Here is a 22,669-nt window from a genome sequence, read left to right on the forward strand (position 1 = left end):
GTAGGAGAGGAACCGCGCGGCGCTCAGCGCTTGCTAGGATGGACGCCGGACCGGAAGGCGGATCTGGACCGATGCGGCGGTCTGCATCGGTCATTGGTGGCCTGATGAATTGGATTTCACCGTTTCACGGTCGACGGTCTACAAGCCGCCAGAGCGACGCGGAGGAGGGGCTGGGGGGCGACGCAAGCTTTGAAGACGCCTCGGCAGGAAACAGTTTCGAGAGCGACACACTGTTCAACACACGGTCAGGTATCCCGCGCACGGTATCGAGCTTTCAGCTTCCGAGCACCCAGAACACGCAATCGGTTTCTGCCAAGCAGGAACGGCCAAGCGCGTCGCGCTGGGAGTCGCCCGTCGCTGTACAGTTCCAGGACACGTCGTTCGGGTCGATTCCCTCGCCACTGGCGCGTCGCCAAACCCCCTCGCAGCTTGCACATGCAAGCCTCGAGTTGTATCCGGGAGCTCTTGATACTCCGTCTAGGCACGCGCCGGCCATGGGCTCCGTATCGCCTTTTGCTACTGCCACACCTACGGGGCGCAGACACCGCCCAATATACTTTGGGCCGGGCACGAGCGCACAAGGATCAGCTAGGAATGCATACTCTCCTTTGCGCAGCAGTGGACTCAGCTCGTCGCGCTCGATGGGCGCGCTTTCTTCGTTCGCCGCGCCTGCCGCAGAAGAACGGCCAAAACGGCGGAAAATGGAGACGGCGGTGGTGGATCGGTCGCCCATGCAGTATGCATCGAAAACAACCGCTCCTTCTGTGTCAAGTCCGCGGAAGCGTGCAGCAGAGCAGTCGCCTGAGCCTTTTGAGCCGAGCCCTGCGCGCCAGACTCGCGCCGCGACAAAGCTCTTGTCCGTATTGGAGACCACGGCGCCACTTCCCAAGCCGCAACCGGTTGTGCCAGAGGTGGTGAACCCATACGAAACGTCTTTTACAAAGCGCGCAAACTTGCCCACATCAACGCCGCGCTCTACGCGTGCCAAGGCGCTGGAGGCCGCGAGGAAACGCGCTGCGGAAAAGAGGCCGACGCGCGACGAAATGAACGATGCGCCGCCCAAGGTATCGTTGTTGGATATGGTCGAGCGCACGGCGCCGACTTCGGAGCGTCGTTCGTCGCGTATTGCGCAGCGTGCGGACGAGGAAGAGCAGCAGCCCGAACCAGTGCCTGTATCGCCGGCCAAGAGCCCAGCGCCGCTGGCATGGCAGTTGAATAAGCCGAAACGTCCGTCGCCATTGGCTGTAGCGCCTGTGCAGGATGCCAAGGCAAAGGCGCAAGAAACCGAAGCACCACACGCACCGCAAGCCAAGCACACAGACAAGGCGCCAAACCAAGGCGCGCTGCCTTTGCCGCCCACACACACTGCGACGCCCATCGCACCTGCACAGCCCGAAAACCCCATAATCGCGCCCGCTGCTTCGCCCATTAGCCAAGCGCAGCCTCCTTCTGTGCCTGACCATGTACAAAATGTCCCGTCCTGGGCAGTTATCCAGCCGCCTTGGAAGAGATCTGCAGCATATACTTCCGACGCCATGCGCACTGCGGGCCATGTTCCATACGACAAGTTGCCCAGCTTTACCTTTAGCGTATCGCCGCCCTTGCCTGAAAATGTGGACGCCATCGAGGAGCCAACAAAAGAGCCTGCGCAAACGTTACCCCAGAAAAGCACTGCCTTTGCTTTTTCTCTTCCGAAGCAGAGTGCTGCAATGGAGCCTGCGAGTACGACTGCGCCTATGATGCAAAGCACACACGGCGCTGCCAAAGCCATGCCCTCTGCCCAGCCGTCGTTTGGATTGCAGAGCGCCGCGCAGAATTTCGGCTTCTCGTTTAGCACACCGCCCAAACCGACCGCGTCGCCTGTATTTTCCTTCAGCGCGGCCGGCACTGCGCCAAGCGCTGGGTTTTCCTTCGGCTCACAACAGCCCAAGGCAGCCGAGGCTCAGGCGCCAATAGAGACAATGGCCGCCAATCACGACGCGCCAGATGCCGAGGGCAGCTCTTCCCTCGCTGGCACAGGCGAGGGCGAAGAGGGCGAAGAAACGCTTCATGAAGCGCGTACCAAGATCTGGAAACTCGACGGCGGGTCATGGCAGGACCTTGGCGTGACCATTTTCCGCATCAAGAAAAACAAGGATACGGGCAAGTCGAGAGTGCTGGCAAGGAACGCTGTGAATGGAAACGTGGTCCTCAACTTTTTGCTCTACTCTGGCCTCAAGGTGACTGTTGACAAAACCGTCTTGTCTTTTGTGGGACTGATGGACGCAAAGCCAAGCAGCTTGCGCTGCAAGGTAAAGACCGCTCACGGCGCAGTATCGCTCAAGGATGCCTTGATGAACCATACCAATGCTTAGCTTACATGCTGCTTTTTCTTGTACGCTTACTTTGCTTGCAGTCAGTACGTCAGGGTTGCCCTACTATTTGATTGGCTAGTCTATCACCGTGGCTAGTTGATTGAAGCTAGCGGCTAAAGAAATGGGATGCTATGGATTTAGGCGCTGTCGGCACCTTCCGGCTCCGCCCATTGAAACGCGCCCGACATGCGGCAATAGTCGCCTGTAGCTGCACGAATCTGAACTGTGTGTATATGTGACTCATGACAGAAAACAGGACAGTATTCAGGCGGGCCCTGGCAAAGTTTCACGCCAGCGCGTTGCAACGCGCCCGTGAAGGATCTGTCCAAGAACAATTCATGGCCCTTACACTGGCCGCCCTAGGAGCCAAACTGGCGCCATACAGTGTCTATGCGCGTCTAGTGACAATGCAGGGTACATTATCGTGGGTAGCCTATACAGGGTATGTAGATCGGAACGAATGGCATGGCAACCGCCCCCCAAAAGGAAAACTAGTGCGCGTCTCGAATCTCGGACATGCGCATTGACCCCTCCTCTTGCAGCTCGTCAGCATCCACTCCTTCGTCGAGCATCACTTCAGCGTCCTCATGCGCTACCGTCTCGTAGGACGCGTGAGCAGCATTCGCCGTGCGCGACTTAGACAAGGGAAGGATCCAGTAGGTCCCGTGCCGCAAATGCAGTGCATACGAATACAATACCAAGGCAAAGTAGATTTTTAGGAGCCACCCAATGACAAGCACAACGGCAGCGAATCCCCTCTCTGTAGCCCAAATTTCATGCGCATTTTGCGTGCGCAGTGCCGCATGTTGCTGGCCCTCGGGGGTACTCATATTGTATTCCTTGTGACGGAACCTGGTCATCTCTTCCGCCGTGCGGTACTCGGACTCGAGCGACTCTATAAGATCCATCAAGCCCGCCTGATGACTCGAGTTTGTCACAGGCTTGCCGTCGTGCGGCGCATAGATGAACCACCAAAGGGCAAACAGCAAGGTCCACCCCGAAGAGATCAGGTGGTCCAAGATGAACACGTGTGCATATCGCAGGACTGCGTTGGCACGCTCATCACTAATCTCTCTCAAGCCCCAGATAAATACAGGGATCGAGGCAATGGAGTAGGTGTACAGCGAAAGCTGCGCTAAAGAGCCGCCTTGGAAAATCGCAATGATGCCGAAAATACCTGCGATTTTGTTAAACAGCGAAAACAATGTGAAGATCTGGCATCCCACCTTGATATCTATCAGGCCAATAAATGAGGTAAAGTGGCTTTGCAGTGAGGAGCTCGGGAGCCGCAAGTACAGGCGCGGCATCGAGTGTACAGTCCTCGCGCAACGACCCTCCGCGCTAGCCTTTTCTGCACAGTTGCACGCGTCCTCGCAGGCCAATCACTGCCTGGGGGCCACGTGGCATGGCCACCATCCTGCTTAGGAAATGGCTTGGGCTGCTACAAGCTACAAATCCCAATCGTCGTCATCGCTGTCCATAGTTTTCTTGCGGGTATACTAGGTGTGAGTATTGTTGCATACGTACTGTAATTTTCCCGCTTGCTTCTTTCGCAGGGTTCGCCTGCTCCATCTGGTCTAGCAATAAGATCAACTGCTCCTCCGTAATGCGCTGGCGAATTTGGCCACTGCGCGCCATCTGAATAAGGATGTCGGTTACGGCATTGGACTTTTGCGGCTTCACCAGAGCAATACGGGACACTATTGTCAGTGCTTTTGGGGTACATACATCGCTCGCGCGCCTCGCTATCGAGGACCTGAGTAAGGATCTGGCGCTTCATCTCCTCCTGCTGCGCTGCCTTATCCTCCTCCGAGCCTCCTGCACCGTCGACGCCGCCGGTAGGCCCACTGGGCACCCCGAGGCCGCCGCGCATCCCAGCGGCTGCGCTTGCCCCTAGCCATGTCAAAATATCTACTTGTTTCACGTACCCCCACCTGCACTGCCCCGCAGTTCAGCCATGCGTGCGCGTCGAATCGCTTCCAGCTCTGGGTCGTCCATTTCTCAGCACGTGGTGGTATTGTCGACAACGCTAAAATGGACGAGACTCCACAGCGCATGTGGAGGAGAGTTGGATAGGCTGCTTGTAGACATACACTCAACTTGGATGCACCGTGCCACAGCTGCCATACGACAGCTCGGTGTGTCCAACTTCCATGCACCTTGGAAGTTGCTTGTACGCTCATAGGCCTGTCATGCAAGCACTTAAAAGATGGGCGGGTGGCAACGCTTTCCCCACCCCTCGTACGTCATTGATCCCCTGCTGCAAAGGCTCCGGTAGCCCGAGCTTCTATTTCTTGTTTCTGCAGAGCATTCCTGGTGAATAGCTCTTATTGCACACCTGTACAGTCAATCTGGAGAGCTGGTTTCTTCGAAACAGACACATATTTGATACCTTTTTCTGTTGGACTCAAACGTTACAATGGCCCGCTCTGAAAAGCAATCCACGTTTTCCGTTCCCCGCATGCTAAACATGGTCTGCATTGCCATGCTCCTGGCGAGCCAGGCAATGACTGTGTCGGCTGCGCCAATTGCCGGAGACGGCATTGCACCGCGCGCCTATGGTGCTGACGCTGGTATGCCCCCTGCACAAGACCACGTCGTCCCAGGCATGCAACGTTTCAACCGCCGCAAGATGCAGGCTGAACCCACTTGGGAGCCGTACACGGTGCTGATTCCCATGACGAACTCGAACGGCCAAACGTCGCACGAGGCCAGGACCAAATACCGCACTAAGACCAAGACCAAGACCAAGCTGGCTACAAAGACGAACACCTACGTTACCACATACACCCAGATGCCCACCCCCAAAACGGAGACCCTTGCAGCCACGATCACGTACGATGCCGTCGATCAGCCAGTGACGTACACTGGCAACCATGGATCGATGCCCAAGTTGGGCGGCATCACTGGCGTCGGCAGCAATGCGAACAGCAACGCAAACGCCAACTCTGGTGCAGGTGCGGACAGCAGCGCCAACTCGAATGCGAGCAGCGGTGCTAACGCCGGCTCGACCGATGATGGCGACTCGTTGTCGGACCCAACTTCTACTACAGGCTCTAACGCTGGCGCCAATGCTGGCTCTGCGTCCAACTCGGACGCTGGCTCTGGCTCTAATTCTGGCTCTGGCGCCAACTCAAACTCGAACTCGAGCGCCGACTCTGACGCAAACTCGAGCGGTTCGTTCCCTGGCCTGACGGGCTCTAACTCTGGCTCGGGTGGCAGCTCCAGCTCCACGAACCACAAGTCCACTGGCCATAAGTCTAGCTCTGGTTCCGGCTCTGGCTCTGGCTCTGGCTCTGGCTCTGGCTCTGGCTCTGGCTCTGGCTCTGGCTCTGGCTCTGGCTCTGGCTCTGGCTCTGGCTCTGGCTCTGGCTCTGGTTCCGGCTCTGGCTCTGGCTCTGACGCAAACTCAAGCGATTCATTCCCTGGTCTGACAGGCTCTAACTCTGGCTCTGGTTCTGGTTCTGGCTCTGGTTCTGGTTCTGGCTCTGGTTCTGGCTCTGGCTCTGGCTCTGGTTCTGGTTCCGGCTCTGGTTCTGGTTCTGGCTCTGGCTCTGGCTCTGGCTCTGGCTCTGGCTCCGGCTCCGGCTCCGGCTCCGGCTCAGGCTCAGGCTCAGGCTCTGGCTCTGGTTCCGGCTCAGGCTCTGGTTCTGGCTCCGGTTCGGGCGCAAACATTGGCTCGGATGGGGACAATGATGACGGACTGGAGCTTTGTGATGGCGACAGCGACAGTCTTCTGCCCCCGCTTTTGCAACCGTTCCCTTCTGGTAACAAGGTTAGTGAAGCGTTGCAAAATACGTGCATTCCGACACCCTCTGACGCAAGCTCGCAAAGAACGTCTAGTTCGCCTAGTTCATCTTCTTCTGGCCGTTCTGCCAATAGAATACTCAACTCTAACGGCAACTCGTCCAAGAGTCATCGCTCAGACAAGCCCTCTAGCTCTGCTAGCGTCAACGAGGAACTCGACGACTGCGAAGAAGAGTAATGGCTAGCACTAAAAGTGCGTCTTTGCATTGCAATGTTTCTGAGTGATGTACTATAACCCTTGTCCAACACCGTATCAAATATCCCCTGTTACTTATCCTTTAACATAGCTCTTATGTTTTGTACAGTGTCCTGCAATTTATTAAATCGATTTACCATTACTTGAATGTAGTGCTACCTCTGTGGAGGACAAGATCTGTGCCAAACGCACGCCTTGCTGAATAATTTGTGCGGCGCTTTTTGTTCGCGCCATCATGAACACTGCCGCGGGTCTTCCAGGTACCCATGCGACAGTGAAAGGCGCCGGGAAAAAGGCAACACAGGCAAAGCGACATTTGTACGCAAAGCCATTGCCTGTAGGCCGCGCATCAAACGAGTGGAATCCGTCTGCACCACGCACATGGCTCGAAAAGTTTAATGAATGGTCCAAATGGCTCTATGACGGCGTTTCTTCGCCTCCCATGTACCGTGCATGGTACGATGATACGACAGAATCCGTGTGGATGTATGATTCGGGGGATGCACAGGCGCTCTGGACGCAAGGGTTTTTTGGAAAAGGCAATTTAAGCCGAAGTGAACCTACCTGGGCCGCGCGTCAGCTCGCTGCAGCGAGTGCGCGTAGTCGCGGCGGTGCGTGTGCTTGTCCATGCTAACACTAGAATTAACTGCAGAGCAAATGACGCAGCGTCGACGCGAAGAGAGAAAACTGCTGAAAATTGAGCGAGCGCGCGCAGCGGTCAAGGCTGGCATCCAGCTTCCCGACGGAATTACAGCGCTTGGTGGTGCATTGGACGAGGATCTCGATGCTAGTGAGACATCTGGGACGTTATGGCGCGGTGACGAGGACGTGCCGGAAATAGAAACCGGTGTTGCGCGCGTTAAAGGCCTGAAATACTTCTCGACCGACGTGCATCGACGCAAAGAACAGGACGAAGCTGGTGCTGGCGAGACAGATCTCCTCGCAGTGCCAGATGATGATCCTGAAAAATTTGACGGTATTGAGCATTTTCAGCTTACGCTAATCGAGGCGTTTTTCCTCGCAGGAATGCTTGGATGCTTGGAAGTATGCGATCGGAATGGTCGTGTCATGTCGCTCGAAGCGCTATACCATCGCTGTTTGCACTCTACCCTTTTGCCAACCATTACGGCAGCATCCCCAAACCCAGCGCCTAGACTATGGGCCCGTCCGGATAACCCCTTTTTTCTATCCTACATTGTATACCACCATTTCAGGAGCCTGGGCTGGGTCGTGAAGAACGGCACAAAATTCTGTGTGGACTATCTCTTGTACAAAAAGGGCCCTGTTTTCAGCCATGCCGAGTTTTCTGTCATTGTCGTGCCTGAATATGCAGATGTGCAGGATGCAGTCGATTCACCGTTTAGACCGCACCATAATGGTGGTGAAAAAAGTTGGGTATGGTTCAGTATGCTGAATCGAGTCAATACACAAGTGCAGAAAACCATGATACTTGCACATGTCATGGTACCATCGCAGAAGCAGATAAGCGACGCGGACCTTTCACGCCCCCAGACCCTCGTCGCACTCCTTCGCCAGGGATATTTCGCAGTTAAGGAAGTCACGATTCGACGATGGGTCCCTGCGAGAATGAAGCCATAGAAACTTGGCAATTACCGGCGTACAATGCCTGGCATTCCACCACGAACCATGGGCAAGGGAGGACAACCAGCGCCTTTGTATCTGCGCAAAGTTAAAGCTTGCTTTGTTTGCGCGACCCCTTCGCGTGTCTTTACACGCTGTGGCGCTTTCCATGCTGCCCGAATGGCAGGCACAAGCGCAAGCAGCTCCTCCTCCATTACACCGTCCAGGATGCTCTGAATAATGCATTTGACGATTTTTTTGTGGTTTGCATTTTGCTTGTCGTCGCGTATCCGACTAATATGCCATGTACTTGCGCTTGTATTGTCGCCCGCAGGGGGGTGCCAAGCACATTCCACAATCCGGTCGTCGAGTTGCTCGCCGCTCTGCTTCCATTTTTCCCATTCGTCGTCGCTCATCTCCAAGTAGTCGAAAAATTCGTGCTGTATGCTGCCCAGATGCTGCAAAAGAATAAAATACGGCTTGGCGTGAAAATCAGGCTCGTGTGGTTTGTCTGCTTTGGGGGGGAAACGCAGCTGGAGTTTAAAGTCAATCGTGTTCTCATGCGGCGGCTTCCATTTCAAAATCCGTGGGTCTGTGCCGCATACGTAGCTACTGTTTAGACTCGTGAATATTAAGCCGTCGTTCTTGTGCTGCAAAGAAGGCACCCGCGTACGCAATACTGTCTCGATGCCATATGCGAGATCCATTGGCTTAATCATAACCTCAAAGGGCTCCTTCACGCGCGCAAGCTTGTTTCTCTTCAGATGCTGGTTGTATGCGGGGAAAATGTGGCTGCGTAAGCGCGCATAGCGACGCCCAAGTGATCGCCGCGATATATTCTCGCCATCAATGACGATGCAGTCAAAGAGGAGTAGCCGCAGCTTTGTCTGGTTGGGACCGAGTGCATCTAGAACGAGTTCTCCATCTAGGAGTGTGTGTGTGCGCTGTCCAGCAGTGGCCGCAGCCTCCGGAGACTGCGGATTGTGGTGCGGGAAAAAAATATCCCATATCTGATAGTAGTTGTTCTTGCGATCGATCTGTAATAAGTAGACGCCTTGATGACACATACTAAATAGACTTCTTGCTTGTTGGTCATGGGCGGCACTACAATAAGAACAAGCACACGCTGGCCATCTGACTTTTCGCACACCCAAAAGTCCTCTTGCAACAACATGTCCAGTGATCGCTTATCAAACGAAACTGGTTGTGCACCCGGGAAGCGGACGCTGTGCAGTTCACATAAGTTCCGAACATGATCGCGAAGGAAAGTGAGCTGCCTTCCAGCTGGTAATAGCGCTCCAGGTATGTCTGGCACAGTGGTGGACATGGTCCTACTTTAATGAACTAGCCTATTGATTGGAGTTTGCAGCCGAAGAGCCAATCACATATTGCCATTGTGGAGATACTGAGGTATTGGGACTGCGGCTAATTGAGTGGATCCGTATGCACGATTCGCTGCGATTCTCGCAGGTAGATGTGTTTGGAAGCGGGCCGATTTCTGGGAACCCCGTCGCCGTTGTTCACCATGCGGAGCTGGTAAGTGATGCTCAGATGCGTGCATTTGCGCAATGGACCAATTTGTCTGAAACGACGTTTCTATTGCCGCCGACACAGCCTGGTGCAGACTACCGCTTGCGTATATTCACCCCGAATGAGGAGCTCCCATTCGCAGGACACCCCACGCTGGGCAGCGCACACGCATGGCTCGAGAACGGTGGTCAGCCGCGGTGTGACAAGTGTATTGTGCAGGAATGCGGCATTGGTCTTGTAAAGATTCAGCGCAGCGAGGGTGGGCTTGCTTTTAGCGCGCCCGATTTTATCAAGGCGGGCTCAGTAGATGCGGTCACGTTGGAGAAGGCCGTGCGGGCCATTGGCGTGCAGCCGGACATTATTGTGGCCTCCAACTGGATTGATAATGGGCCGGGGTGGCTTGGTCTCCTGCTTGCCGACGCGCAACACGTCTTGGCCATTGAGCCTGATTACGCTGCTATGGGAACATTGAACATTGGAGTCATGGCGCCGCACAGAAACGGGCCAGCAGACTACGAAGTCCGCGCATTTGTGCCGGGGATTGGCGAAGATCCTGTTACCGGCAGCTTGAACGCTGGCTTTGCTCGGTGGCTCATACATGCCAACATCGCGCCGTCCAGATACACCGCTCGTCAAGGTACAGTGATGCGTCGCAAAGGAGACGTGCATGTATTGACGGACGAAGAGGGAGAAATATGGGTCGGCGGAATATGTACCACAGTGATTCGTGGGTCCGCGCAGCTCTAACGACAAAAGCGACGAATTTATTTTTTGCAGAAGCGAAATTATGAACAATAGCTATTGTCTTGGGAATGGCTTAAAATATGTAGACAATTTAAGCTAATGTGTGGCATTTAGATCACGGCAATAGCGACGGCACCAGCGACAAAGAGAGCCGCGGTAGACGCAAAGGACGTGGAAAGAGCAGCTGCAGCGCTGCTGCCCTCCTCAGAGTCACTGCCGCTGCCACCGCTGCTGCTGCTGCTGCTGCTGTCGCCGCCACCGCCAGAGCCAGACTTGGGGTCTCCGTAGCCGTAGCCATTCTTCGCTTGCTGGTCAAGCGCGACAGGTTCAAACTTGGCGTTGGGATCGACCTTCATCGATTGGCCATCGGGGAGACCCGAAGGTGCAATATTGCCGCCCGTAAAGTCCTTAAAGTTGGGGTACTTGAGCTGGTCTTCGGGGTACGGCTGCGTAATGTTCTGGCATGCAGTCAGAGGCACCACGTTCTTGTAGGCCTCCTTCACCTTGGGGTACATCTTCATAAATTCCTTCATAGTAGCCGAGACAATTTCGTGGGTCAATACAATCGGACTCTCCGAACCAGCCTTGCCGATGATGCTTTGGTAGTTCTGGTCAATCACAGAAGTAGGCTTGGCGCCCGAAGGCTGGATCTGCCAGTCGTTGGTGTCCTCCTCCCAAAGAATCGTACGGAGACCAAGACCAGCGGCAATAGCACGAACACGGTCGTCCACGTCACCATACGGAGGGCGCCAGCAAGTCGGCGTCACACCCATCACTTGCTTAATGAGCCTGGCAGTGTAGTAAAGCTCGGCAAACACTTGGTCACTCTCAAACGTGGTCATGTAGCGATGTGACCAGGTGTGCACACAAATGTCGTGGCCATCAGCAATGCCACGCTGTGCCTGGTAAGGGTGGTTGAGAACGTTGGTGCCAATGTAGAACAGGGTCGCGCGGAGCTTGTTCTCCGCCAAAAAGTCGTAAAATGCATTGTGCGAGCAGTTCGGGCCATCGTCAAAGGTAAGACCCCAAGTGTCCGGCTCAGGGCAAGTGTACAAGTCTTCCATCATGCCGGGGTTCTTATGCTTCGGCGTCTTGCAAGTGCTAGCAGACCACCAGCAGTCAGGGTCCTCCTGCGCATTGTAACTGCTCGAGTCGATGCCCATGTGCGGCTCGCTGCCCTGCTGCTTCTTCACTTGTACATCGTTGGGGATAATACCAGAGTCTTGGATGTCCTTCCAAATCTTCTGGGCTTCCGCATCCTTTTGTTGAATTGTTGCAGGCTCACCACCTGTGGGAATAACGCCCTGGTCTTGCATTTGAGTGATTTCAGGAACGCCGTAAACAGCACACTGCTGCTTCGGGTCCTTGATCTTCGCAAAATCTGCCTCGTTCGAAGCAGTGGGGCCAGACTGGGCAGCCTGACGGCGCACGAACCCGTGACGCTTGACCAGGTGCTCGTGCGCGTCATCGTTCCCAGGAACGAGATGAAGCACAGAGGCAGACACTGCAGACACTGCAAGCAATGAACACAGGGTAAATCCAGATAATTTCATGATGCCAATCCCACTGCAATGTCGTGGTGATCAAAGAAGTAGAATCGCGTGGGGGCGAGTGTCTTCCTGCACCCGGGATTAAGAGTTTATGCGCGGTTGGACGGATGGCATGTGTTGCAGTAAAAGTCGCGTGGATAGTAGAACGGTTGGCCAACAGTATTTTGCATTACCTACATTGCTTGACCTACAAGGCCAATCGATGACTAATTTTGTCGTTGTGGCGGTGCTTGAAGAGAGGCAAGTGGCATGCTTTACTAAGCTTTGCAGGCGATCCGAGCGCAATATTTGGCTTGGACGCGGCACGCGTTTCAAATATTCGGGGGTGTCGCACGAGCTGCGTGGGACAGAAAGGGTGCTTGTAAACGATAAATCCATGTGTCGTGGGCATCAGTACAAATAGCTTGTACCATAGATGAACAATGACACCTTGATTTCGACGCGCCGGGGCAACTATGAGCTCGAGATCGAGAAACGAGCAACTTGTTGCTGTTGCTGCTATAGGGTCGACCTAGTCTACATGCAAACATTTGGAATGCCGTAGAGTGTGCCGCTCGCCGAGAATCGCATGCCACTGAGTCCCTGCATACGTAGACTTGCTTCTCAAGCAATCAATCCACGCACGGTACCTAGCAAAAATGAGCACTCCTCGTACTATATGTCCATGATAGATATTGTCTTTATTGCGGTTCGATACATGCTTACATAGAGTCAAAGTAGTTAAAATTGCAGGGTCAAATATCAAAACCTCTCTCCCATAGTTCTTGTAACAGTAAGAGGGATGCGGCTGCCGTGTGTCCATAAAAGGATCATGTGTACAAATTTTACAACGCCCATGACGCAAACGAAACAAGTGCAGCGGTCATCGAGATAGAAAGCACGTGAATGGGCGTAAACGATGCACTGTTGCCGTCCTCCTTGTCGCTAGACTTGTTGCTGTTAGGAGCAGCGCTGGCTTGGGAGTCGGGGGAACTTGAAGAGCTGTCACCCTGCGTTTTGCTCTTTTTTGCAGAGGCACTGGAAAAGCCACCAGCAGACTTTTGGTCTTTTTCCGACGTGATGTTAAGCTTGCTGTTCACGTTGATCTTAATAGCGTCTGGCTGGGGCAATCCTTGTGCATCAACCTTGCCGCTCGTAAAGTCAGCAAAGTTGGAGTACGTTGGTTGGTCCTCCACGTACGGAGACGAGGCGTTCATACATGCACTAATAGGCACAAGGTTTTTGTACGCAGCCTTGACCTTGGAGTATTCGTTCATAAACATATCCATGGTCTGATTCGTAAGCTCATGCGTCAGCACCATTATGCCCTTGTCAGCGGTAGATCCATTTTTGCCCGCATCAATAATTTTCTGGTAGTTGGACTCAATCTTCGCAGTAGACTGCTTGCCACCAGGCACAATGTTCCAGTCATCCGTGTCATGGTCCCAGACAATCGTGCGAAGACCAAGAGCAGTAGCAATAGCACGCACACGGTCGTCCACATCGCCATACGGTGGGCGCCAACAACGAGGCGTGACGCCAATAACGTCCTTAATAATGCGCATCGTGTAATACAACTCGGAAAACACCTGACTGGTCGAAAGCGTGGTGGTGTAATGGTGAGACCATGTGTGCACACAAATGTCGTGGCCATCGGTGAGGCCGCGTTGTGCCTGCAGGGGCCAGTCGATCACATTTGTGCCAATGTAGAACAGCGTAGCCCTAAGCTTTTCCTTTTGCAAAAAGTCGTAAAATGCATTGTGCGAGCAGTTCGGACCGTCGTCAAACGACAGGCCCCATGTGTTGGGCTCAGGACACGAATCAAGATCGTGGGACAGCTGCTTGTGTTTGGGTGAAGTACAGCCTGTCGCAGTCCACCAACAGTCGGGATCAGAATCGTCGTACGAGTCGCTCTGACCTTGATCAATTCCCATATTGCCCTGTGTGCCCTTCTTCACCTGGACGTTTCCAGGGATGATGCCACTATCCAAAATTTCCTTAAAGAGCGTAGCGCCAGTATCGTCCCCGCTTACAATGTCCGCAATTTGCCCAGCCTTGGGATATACCTTTCCTAGCGCAGAGCTGCTTTTCAGGCCATATGGTTTGCATTCTTGCGATGGGTCCTGCTCGCTGCTTTCTTGCGACTCTGAGGATGGTGCAGCACGCAGCATCAAACGACCATTTGTTCCTCGGGAGCGCAGGTGGTGATGCACAACGTCGCGCGATTCTGGCATAGCAAAGCCTGGGCCAATGTGTGCGGACACGCGGAGCGCCGACAGAAGCACCAACGTGCTGCTCACGAATGCGATAGGTAGCCTCATGCTAGAAAGAGGGATAAGATGGAAATGCGAGGCACGACACAATGCGTTGAAGTGTGACAGATAGGATACCCAATTGCGGCCATGTTCATTGGGTTGCAGCGCGATCTTCAAAGCGCGTGCGGAAACCACTTGCAGGTTTGTGCAGCTAGCTCCGCAAAGCCGTTAGCGAGCGGGCTCCGTTCGCATATCGCATTTATCAGTACCCAATCAGTATATACGGCAAGTTAGTCTATTTCGCGACACGCCCTGTGATTCGCCAAAATTGAAGGACCCTCCTGTTACAGCGCAGTGGACGTTGCATGAACTCGTTAAAAGTTAGTAAGCCTGGCGCTGCGTGCCTGGGCGAGGACAGCCTGTGAAAAGGCTGCGCCCTAGGCGCAAGTGGCCGAAGGCGCACTCAAGTATGGGTCATGGGTCATGGGGCATGGGTCATGGGATGTGCCGGTCAACATTCACCCGCACATAGTTCGTACAGTGCAGCGGCGCTACATAGCAGCGGAAACAAGCAGTTCGGCGCGCGATTGTATGTAACGCGGAAAAAAAGAAGGGAGGGGGGAGTGAAATTAAACGTAACAGGCATTACCCTATCAAATCGGTATACCTTTTTTTCTTTATCTCCATTGTACAGCTACTCATTGCAATACTTAAAACATTGATAAAACACGGACTCTCCGTAAAACAACGGACTTCTATTAAACACCACGCGAGTAGTCAATGTTGCCCGCATGCGTTTCCACACGCTCGCCAGTCGTTCCAAACATGGCGTCCCAGAAACGTGATTGTTTTCCATAATTGTAGCTCTCACGCCATCCAAAGCGATGGTGCAAATCATGGTCTTCAACGGCAATTTCACAATCGATTGGGCGCAAGATGGTCGATGTCAATGGGCCAGGATAGTAGGCACGCATTCCCGAATGTCCTAGTATTTCCGTGGCGATAAAGTACACTGACCAAATATACATTGCATCATACCCAATCGGATACATCAAGTACGCCAGTATGGGTGAACCGATCGCATCAAATACCTCTTGCGGCTCGTCCGCAAAACCAAGCAGATACGCGACAGGGTGCTTGGTCGTGTGGTGGCGTTGGTGGAAATGCCACAAGAAGGACACTTCGTGTGTTGCGCGGTGCACCCAATAATATACAAAATCGGCAAACAGGGTGAAAATCGCGACCTGCAACGGAAGCCAAAGTGACAGTGAAGGCATCTTATACCTGTCGTACGAAAGCAAAATTACCAAAAGTGGACGGACAAAGATACCAGTCAAAAACTCCGTAAACAGCTTGCCCGCCATCGTCTCGGGAATCGAATCACGCGGAATGTCGGCATCTAAAAATCCATGGCGCTTTACAAGCGTCGTCAAATGTTGGAAAAACGATTTGACCACGTGCGCGTTGTAAGCTAGCGTTAAAAAGTACATGGCAACAGGGTGAATGGTATAACCAGTCGCCGTCATGTATGCCCATCGCGCAACAATAGGCAGCATCGCGCGAGGCAGCAGGTACATGTGCTGCGAAAATAACGAGTAGACCGGAACCATGCCTTTCGATTTCGGATACTCGAATTCTTCCTCGTTCGGTATCAACACATTGCGGCTAATAATGACTCTTTGCGGTAACGACAGCTCCTCTACAGGCTTCTTCTTCCACTCGTCTGCCTTTGGCCGTGGGCGCATGTCGCTTGCTGACACTTTCGCTTTCGACATGATGGATACCTGCGTTGTTCCCCCACCCTGGCTTATATCGCCCGCTGGCGAGGCCTGGCGTTTTTCACACAACCATCTGTGAAAGCTGTGTCAATCTGATGTAATCAAGCGTGCGCTAGATCGCAGACTCTGCATCGGATCTATCGGCGATGCGTCTGTTGGGCACGTGATGATAATGTTGCCACGGTTACTCATCGAGCGTTTGCCGTCCCGAGAGCTGCCCTGTGCGTTAAAATGGAATTTAAATCGACGATTTAGCCAATGTCCACAACTGATTGCCTACACAAGAACGGTCCGTGCAAGTGCGGGAAACGCATTGTATATATAGCAGGTAGCATCCAATCTTTCGCTCTTAATCCATGTTCAAGCTTACCTCCACTGCCCTTTCTCGCGTTGCCCAGCAGGCCCGTGTTCGTACCTTTGCAACCACCGCTCGTACGAGTGACAAGGTGCTCGCCGTCCTCTACGACGGTGGTGAGGCCGCCAAGCGCCAGCCCAAGCTTCTTGCTTGCACCGAGAACGAGCTTGGCTTCCGCAAATGGCTTGAGGACAGCGGTCACGAGCTCGTCGTCACCTCTGATAAGGAAGGCCCCAACTCGACTTTTGTGAAGGAGCTCGCCACCGCCGACATTCTCATTACTACACCTTTCCATCCTGCCTATCTTACTGCAGAGCTCATTGAGAAAGCCCCTAAGCTTAAGTATTGTGTCACTGCTGGTGTTGGCTCTGACCACATTGACCTCGAGGCCGCCAACAAGCGCAAGCTTGGTGTGTATGAGGTCACTGGCTCCAACGTCACCTCTGTGGCTGAACACGCCGTCATGACCATGTTGGTGCTTGTCCGCAACTTTGTGCCCGCCCACTACCAGTACACCACGCAAAAGGGCTGGAACGTTGCTGACATTGCCCAGAACTCATACGATATTCAGGACAAGGTCGTGGGTACTGTGGGTATTGGCCGTATCGGCCGTCTTATCCTTCAGCGTCTCCGTCCATTCGGCATGAAAGATATGCTCTACTACGACTACAATAAGCTCGACCAAGAGACCGAGACTGCTCTTGGCTGCCGCTACGTCGACTCTATTGAGAAGCTTGTATCCCAGTGCGACATTGTTACCCTCAATGTTCCTCTGTACGAGGGTACCAAGGGCATCTTTAACAAGGAGCTCATAAGCAAGATGAAGCCCGGCGCGTGGCTCATCAACACTGCGCGTGGCGCCCTCACTGTCAAGGAGGACATTGCTGCCGCCCTCGAAAGCGGTCAGCTTAACGGCTACGGTGGGGACGTCTCGTATCCCCAGCCTGCTCCCGCAGAGTACCCGTGGCGCACCATGGTCAACACTTGGAACCCCAAGGAAGGTGGCGGTAACGCTATGACCCCTCATATTTCTGGTACATCTCTTGACGCCCAGCTGCGCTACGCTGCAGGTACCAAGCAGATCCTCGACAATATTTGGAGCGGCCGTCCTCAGCTTGACAAGGACATTATTGTCGAAAACGGCAAATACGTCTCGCCGGCCTACGGCCAGCACCACTAGATGCGTTTTGTACCATCGATAGTTTCCATACGTGTACTGCGTTGGGCGTATACATGTCTGTGCGCACATCACGTGGAGAAAAGGCGGCGCTCACGCGCGTCAAGCTTGGTTTCATGTTGCTTGTGCGCTGGGCAGCCATTGTTTTTATCTGCATCGCGAACGTATGGGTCAGGTCCTATCACTGGGACAACGATCATGTGTTGCCCAGCACGAACAGTTCTGTGCCGCATGTGGAAACACGGCTGCTGTCCCGGTTGTATCCGGAATGGCACACGTTTTGGAAAAAGTGCGGCGAACAGTGGCCGGTTGCAGCGCGTGATGCCATCGACAAGGTAGTGTCGCTGCGCACAAAACGTTTGGAAGATGCTAGCTACTGTATTCTTATGCCGCGATGCATCGTCGATGCGATGAAGTTGTCACAAGCGGAGAAACAGCTACTACACCAGGCGCTCGTGGCTGCCTCGTCGCCGCAGTCGCTGCTCCGAATGTGGCCTCGGTATGTAAAGGCAATGAATTACATCCTCGATGTGTATGGAAACGGCGTGCATCCCAAGGAAGCCGAAGATGCCATGATGTATGACCCTACCCGTACTGAATACCTTACCTATGTAGGCAGTTTGGCCGCCCATGTAAATGGGTCGAACGCGCCGTGGGACGTGATGCGCTTTGGCGTGAATTTGTTGGACGCCAATATGCGCGATAATGCGGCACAATACTTTGATATTTGGGAGAAGGAAAATAGAAGAGCATTGGAGCGGGCAACGATGCTCGACTGGGACAAGTACGAATACGGCTGTGTTGTCGTCCCGGGGATGGGCACGATTCATCTCGACGAGAAACTTTCCCCTATGAGCAAGCTCAGACTCCGCTACGCAATCACTGCTTTCCATTCTGGACAGGCACCATTTTTGGTCGTGTCTGGTGGCGCCGTACATCCCAAATTGACAAGAAATACAGAGGCTTATGAAATGCGAGCATGGCTCTTGGAGGAGCACGGGATCCCAGAGGAGTATATTGTAATGGAGCCGTACGCGCGGCATACTACGACCAACTTGCGCAATGCGGGCCGCGTAATGAACGTGCTTGGTCAGCCGCATAAGAAGATGCTTATCGTCACGGATGAGATGCAGCTGTCCTACATTATGTTTGGCGTGGGTGACGCTGGCGAGCGGGATCTTGGGTATAGCTTGGGCACAATCGGTCCAAGAGAAGGAGCGCATGGGGTACAGTTTACGCCCTCTGCATTCGTCGAGATGGTCGACCCAACAGATCCGCTAGACCCCTGATGTAAAGATACAAAAGCCACCAAGAAATACATTCCAAATAATGCTATACATAACAGATACCAAGTATATATATCCATTCATCTTCGAAAGGGCATACATCAAAAGCAATCAACCAAATCACACGGTGAGGCTGTAGTCCACGTTTGCCTCGGCGGTTTCCACGCGTTCGCCCATAGTTCCAAAAATGTTGTCCCAAAACATGGACTGTTTACCATAATTGTAGCTATCGCGCCAGCCAAACCGATGGTGCAAATCGTGGTCCTCCAATACCAATTCGAGCCCAAAGGGGCGCAGCAGTGGCGAAGTGAGAATCGCGGGCATGTACGCGCGTATGCCAGCGTGTCCCATAATCTCGACGCTGTTAAAGTACAGCGACCACATATACAATGCATCAAATCCAAGTGGATACATCAAGAAGGCAAGCACCGGCGACACAAGCGCATCGAAAACCTCTTGCGGTTCATCCGCAAAGCCAAGCAGATATGCGACAGGGTGCTTGGTCGTGTGGTGGCGTTGGTGATACCTCCAGAGAGAAGTAACCTCATGCGTTGCACGATGGGCCCAATAATACACAAAGTCTGCAATCAACGTAAAGATTGCAAGCTGAACGGGGAGCCAGAGGGACAGGTGAGGCAGCTCATACCGGTTGTACGCGAGAACAAACACCATGAGCGGGCGCACCAACGCGCCTTGCGCAAACTCACGAAAAACCTTCCACGTCATGTTTTCAGGAAGCGCGTCGCGACCCACTTCACCATCCAAGAATCCATGCTTTTTGCTCAGCGAAATAAGGTACTTGTAATGCCGCCGAACAAATAATTGGTTGTACACAATAGTAAGTAGGTACAGAACAATCGGGTTAACCGAATACCCTGTTGTCTTCATAAATAGCCACCGCGCGAGAATAGGCAAAATGGCGACTGGAAACAGGCGCTTCTGCTGCTCCCATTCCAAGTTGACTGGCACCTTTCCGGTCGGCTTGGGGTATTTAAACTCATCCGCGCTTGGTATCAGTATATTTCTCTTTATGAGCAGATATTCGATCATCGACTGTTCCGATACCGGCTTGTGCTTCCAGCTATCCGCACCTTCGCGGGGTCTTTCATCTTTCTTACTTGCTGCAACAGTCATTTCAATAATTGTTGGAGTGAACCAGCAAGCCTCCAAACGTTGTCCGAGCGACTCAAATCAAACCGGTATTTCCGGATATTTCTATTTGTACAACTTCTTTCACAAGTGCCCCGCACTTTGATTACCATAGCACGTGGTGCTTTTGGCCCCATGCTTATATCATCGGACGGTGGCCCGCAACGGGCCGTGCATGTACAGGCAGCCGGCTCGCGATAGGACGTTGGCGGCATATTGATAGCGCTGGCGCGTGCATCCGCTAGATACGATTCCGCGGGCCTAATGTATGTTCATTGTGTCCAACCCAATGCTGGAGTTTCGGAAATGTGCTTATTTTACGTTGCTTTTTTGTAAGCACACGTATATGTAGGTGGCTAGGCGGCTGTGGTGCGCAAATTTAGCATGGCGTACTGGACCGCCTAGCGACATCGTTCTTTTGCGACAGAGTAGTAGATGAAGATGACGTACGACGTGATGGCCAGTGCTAGGTACATAAATACGCCAGCGATCGTCCACGAGCCCCTGTGCACCAATAGCTTGTCATCCTTGCGCCCAGCTATTCTTTTTTCCTTTTGCTCCTTGGCCTCTTTCGCGATGCGCGCTCGTTCACTGAGACCCATCACATTGCCCAAATAACGCTTGTCCAAATACAAATACAGAAAACCATTAAGAACCCCCACACACTTGATTGCAATCAGGAAATAAAACATGTCGTCATACTGGTGTTTGGGATCAACGTGCTTTACTCCAAGACTGTGGTTTTGGATCGCACCGGTCGAGACGTCCATGATCACCGTGCCTGACGAATAAAATGCAGCCCAGCCCCCGTACGCGGCGCCCAGAGATGTCTTGGATGAGACAATGAGTGGAATTGTAGCTTCAAAGGGTATATCGTTGCTGGAGAGCGCCAGTGAGGAAAGCAGCACGGGCGCAAGCGCACTTACATTCCAGGTATATGCCAGCAGTGCGTACGCCAAAATGTAGATGGCCGCTGTGTACGAGATCAGGTAGTGTCGTTTGCCAAATTGGTCGATCAAGAAGCCAAACACGGGTGAAAGAACAATAGGAATCACCTGGTCCAAGCCGCCCTGGTACGCTGCAACCTCTGTACTTACGCCACGAGTCACCTGGATCAGCTCGGGACTATTGCTGGCGTACGCGTCAATCGTGCCAGATTGGAGGATTTGAGTACAGCATATGAGCCAATACGCTGCAGGTAGATTGTAAAGCGAGCGCCATATCTGTCGTAGTTGCTCTTTCATGACAACGTAGCCGGACTTGTGCTTGGTGAGAAGACCTGATTTGCGTGCTTCCGCGCGTGCCAGCATGTAGCCAGTCTTGACGCGCAGGCTGGCGGGAAGTTTGAACTCGAGTATCAAATACGCAATATTCACCACGAAAGAGAAGGCACAAAGTATAGCGCCAAACCAAAACGCCCAGTACCAATTTGCCTGGCCCGCATCGTTCATTATAGGAACCGCGCTTTGCTTTCCAATCGTGTTGTATATGCGGTTCACGCCAATATCCAAGCCGATGACCAGCGCCATGTGTCCTGGTCCAGACTTTACAGAGCCGGAAAACCAGTGTGCATATAGCCTGTACTTGCAAGAGTTCAGCGTAATCAGACCAAACCCAGCAATGATTTGGCCGCCAAGAACTACAGTGAAGGAATCCCGCTGTGCTCCTACTGCGAGCACAATGTTTCCGACCAGTGCGAATATGCTGCAGAGCATGCACACAAGGGATGGGCCGTAAAAGTCGATCAATATACCGGAAATGAACGGGTATATAACATTGATCAGTGCGCCCGCGGACGAAATGACACCGTACCGCGCATTGCAAATCTGCTCGCCATTCTCCTTGAGGTTGTTCTTGAGGGTCGACTTTAGCGGACTCATTAAGGAGTTGGCCGCGTGTGGACCAAGAGTAATAAGCAGTAAGAGAAGAAGCATAGGTGCTTTAACTCGCCACGAAACTTTAGACGGATCCGCTTCATCCTCATGCGAGTCTGTCTCGGAGTGGGGCTCTCCTGCCTCCTTGTTACCGCGAAACCATGGCCGAATTGACTTCATTTCTTTACACGTGCACAAAGAAGCAGTAACAAAGTATTCCTTTAGCGGAGCGCTTTCCTGTGTCGGTATGTTTAAGCAGAGTCCGAGTAAGCAAAAAAAAAATTATATTATCATAATCAAGCTAGAGATAACCCAATACTACCGCGGGATGCTCGAAATGTTGTAAACTCCGAAGATATGGAAATCCGCCGATTGGTTGCAATTTAGGCGATTCTTATATTTAGCCTCCACCTCTCCAAATGTGCCTAGTGAAGGAACCTGGCTGTGCGGTAAATTAATACAATTAATAGGGGTCCTTCGCTTACGTCTTCCTGGGATACACGTTCAATTAGTTGCAAGAGCATACTGTACATATAGTATGCACATTTTGGTAGTAAATTGTATTTGACAACACTTCTTTTCATATTTATCGTGTATCAATACATCTCCGTAGCCCCACAAAAAATAGTATCGATTCATCGAAAGAGACAATTTATCTTTTTATTAAGCAGAAATATAACATACATAAATTATACTGAGTTTTAACACAGAATACTAGATATGTGTCTTAAAAACGTTGTGCAGCAGAGGAAAGAAAGAGTACATAACTCAAAACACATGGGGACGCGCAGGACTGGGGAATAAGTGACTTAATAAGAGAATTATGGGCAGAATGTTGACTGAGATAAGAAGAAGAGAAAGAAAAGGTGAAGAAAAAGAAAAACGTATGAGAACAGATGTAGTTGAAAAGGCAAGATGGGATATGGGTGCATATTAGTGTAGCATAGTAGGGTTAGGGTTAGGGTTAGGGTTAGGGTTAGGGTTAGGGTTAGGGTTAGGGTTAGGGTTAGGGTTAGGGTTAGGGTTAGGGTTAGGGTTAGGGTTAGGGTTAGGG

At 52.7% G+C, this 22,669-nt stretch overlaps 13 protein-coding genes across 13 annotated transcripts; 6 read left to right on the plus strand and 7 right to left on the minus strand.

The window, feature by feature from the left end:
* Nucleotides 1-38: 38 nt before the first annotated feature.
* On the plus strand, nt 39-2,354 carry MVES1_003760 (uncharacterized protein; the record flags this gene model as incomplete). Its single annotated transcript, XM_056208574.1, has 1 exon — nt 39-2,354. One exon carries the CDS (start codon nt 39-41, stop codon nt 2,352-2,354), a length of 2,316 nt encoding a protein of 771 aa, XP_056064549.1.
* Nucleotides 2,355-2,845: 491 nt separating this feature from the next.
* Nucleotides 2,846-4,352, minus strand: MVES1_003761 (uncharacterized protein; the record flags this gene model as incomplete). Its single annotated transcript, XM_056208575.1, has 4 exons — nt 2,846-3,588; nt 3,878-4,054; nt 4,083-4,235; nt 4,283-4,352. The coding sequence occupies 4 exons, from the start codon at nt 4,350-4,352 to the stop codon at nt 2,846-2,848; spliced, it is 1,143 nt and encodes a 380-aa protein (XP_056064550.1).
* A 463-nt stretch (nt 4,353-4,815) lies between these two features.
* Nucleotides 4,816-6,339, plus strand: MVES1_003762 (uncharacterized protein; the record flags this gene model as incomplete). The annotated part of the gene is made up of 2 exons (XM_056208576.1): nt 4,816-6,140; nt 6,237-6,339. The coding sequence occupies 2 exons, from the start codon at nt 4,816-4,818 to the stop codon at nt 6,337-6,339; spliced, it is 1,428 nt and encodes a 475-aa protein (XP_056064551.1).
* Nucleotides 6,340-6,592: 253 nt separating this feature from the next.
* SEN2 (tRNA-intron lyase) lies at nt 6,593-7,956 on the plus strand (the record flags this gene model as incomplete). Its single annotated transcript, XM_056208577.1, has 2 exons — nt 6,593-6,968; nt 7,010-7,956. The coding sequence occupies 2 exons, from the start codon at nt 6,593-6,595 to the stop codon at nt 7,954-7,956; spliced, it is 1,323 nt and encodes a 440-aa protein (XP_056064552.1).
* Nucleotides 7,957-7,967: 11 nt separating this feature from the next.
* On the minus strand, nt 7,968-9,112 carry CEG1 (mRNA guanylyltransferase; the record flags this gene model as incomplete). The annotated part of the gene is made up of 2 exons (XM_056208578.1): nt 7,968-8,975; nt 9,008-9,112. The coding sequence occupies 2 exons, from the start codon at nt 9,110-9,112 to the stop codon at nt 7,968-7,970; spliced, it is 1,113 nt and encodes a 370-aa protein (XP_056064553.1).
* A 78-nt stretch (nt 9,113-9,190) lies between these two features.
* On the plus strand, nt 9,191-10,215 carry MVES1_003765 (uncharacterized protein; the record flags this gene model as incomplete). Its single annotated transcript, XM_056208579.1, has 2 exons — nt 9,191-9,206; nt 9,341-10,215. 2 exons carry the CDS (start codon nt 9,191-9,193, stop codon nt 10,213-10,215), a joined length of 891 nt encoding a protein of 296 aa, XP_056064554.1.
* A 107-nt stretch (nt 10,216-10,322) lies between these two features.
* On the minus strand, nt 10,323-11,765 carry MVES1_003766 (uncharacterized protein; the record flags this gene model as incomplete). Its single annotated transcript, XM_056208580.1, has 1 exon — nt 10,323-11,765. The coding sequence occupies one exon, from the start codon at nt 11,763-11,765 to the stop codon at nt 10,323-10,325; it is 1,443 nt and encodes a 480-aa protein (XP_056064555.1).
* An 821-nt stretch (nt 11,766-12,586) lies between these two features.
* Nucleotides 12,587-14,062, minus strand: MVES1_003767 (uncharacterized protein; the record flags this gene model as incomplete). The annotated part of the gene is made up of 1 exon (XM_056208581.1): nt 12,587-14,062. One exon carries the CDS (start codon nt 14,060-14,062, stop codon nt 12,587-12,589), a length of 1,476 nt encoding a protein of 491 aa, XP_056064556.1.
* Nucleotides 14,063-14,754: 692 nt separating this feature from the next.
* MVES1_003768 (uncharacterized protein) lies at nt 14,755-15,771 on the minus strand (the record flags this gene model as incomplete). The annotated part of the gene is made up of 1 exon (XM_056208582.1): nt 14,755-15,771. The coding sequence occupies one exon, from the start codon at nt 15,769-15,771 to the stop codon at nt 14,755-14,757; it is 1,017 nt and encodes a 338-aa protein (XP_056064557.1).
* Nucleotides 15,772-16,130: 359 nt separating this feature from the next.
* Nucleotides 16,131-17,309, plus strand: MVES1_003769 (formate dehydrogenase; the record flags this gene model as incomplete). Its single annotated transcript, XM_056208583.1, has 1 exon — nt 16,131-17,309. The coding sequence occupies one exon, from the start codon at nt 16,131-16,133 to the stop codon at nt 17,307-17,309; it is 1,179 nt and encodes a 392-aa protein (XP_056064558.1).
* A 53-nt stretch (nt 17,310-17,362) lies between these two features.
* On the plus strand, nt 17,363-18,595 carry MVES1_003770 (uncharacterized protein; the record flags this gene model as incomplete). Its single annotated transcript, XM_056208584.1, has 1 exon — nt 17,363-18,595. The coding sequence occupies one exon, from the start codon at nt 17,363-17,365 to the stop codon at nt 18,593-18,595; it is 1,233 nt and encodes a 410-aa protein (XP_056064559.1).
* Nucleotides 18,596-18,712: 117 nt separating this feature from the next.
* Nucleotides 18,713-19,726, minus strand: MVES1_003771 (uncharacterized protein; the record flags this gene model as incomplete). Its single annotated transcript, XM_056208585.1, has 1 exon — nt 18,713-19,726. One exon carries the CDS (start codon nt 19,724-19,726, stop codon nt 18,713-18,715), a length of 1,014 nt encoding a protein of 337 aa, XP_056064560.1.
* Nucleotides 19,727-20,142: 416 nt separating this feature from the next.
* On the minus strand, nt 20,143-21,621 carry MVES1_003772 (uncharacterized protein; the record flags this gene model as incomplete). Its single annotated transcript, XM_056208586.1, has 1 exon — nt 20,143-21,621. One exon carries the CDS (start codon nt 21,619-21,621, stop codon nt 20,143-20,145), a length of 1,479 nt encoding a protein of 492 aa, XP_056064561.1.
* Nucleotides 21,622-22,669: the final 1,048 nt, after the last annotated feature.

This window comes from Malassezia vespertilionis, chromosome 8 (assembly GCF_029542925.1).
Source record: "Malassezia vespertilionis chromosome 8, complete sequence".
NCBI lineage: Eukaryota > Fungi > Basidiomycota > Malasseziomycetes > Malasseziales > Malasseziaceae > Malassezia > Malassezia vespertilionis.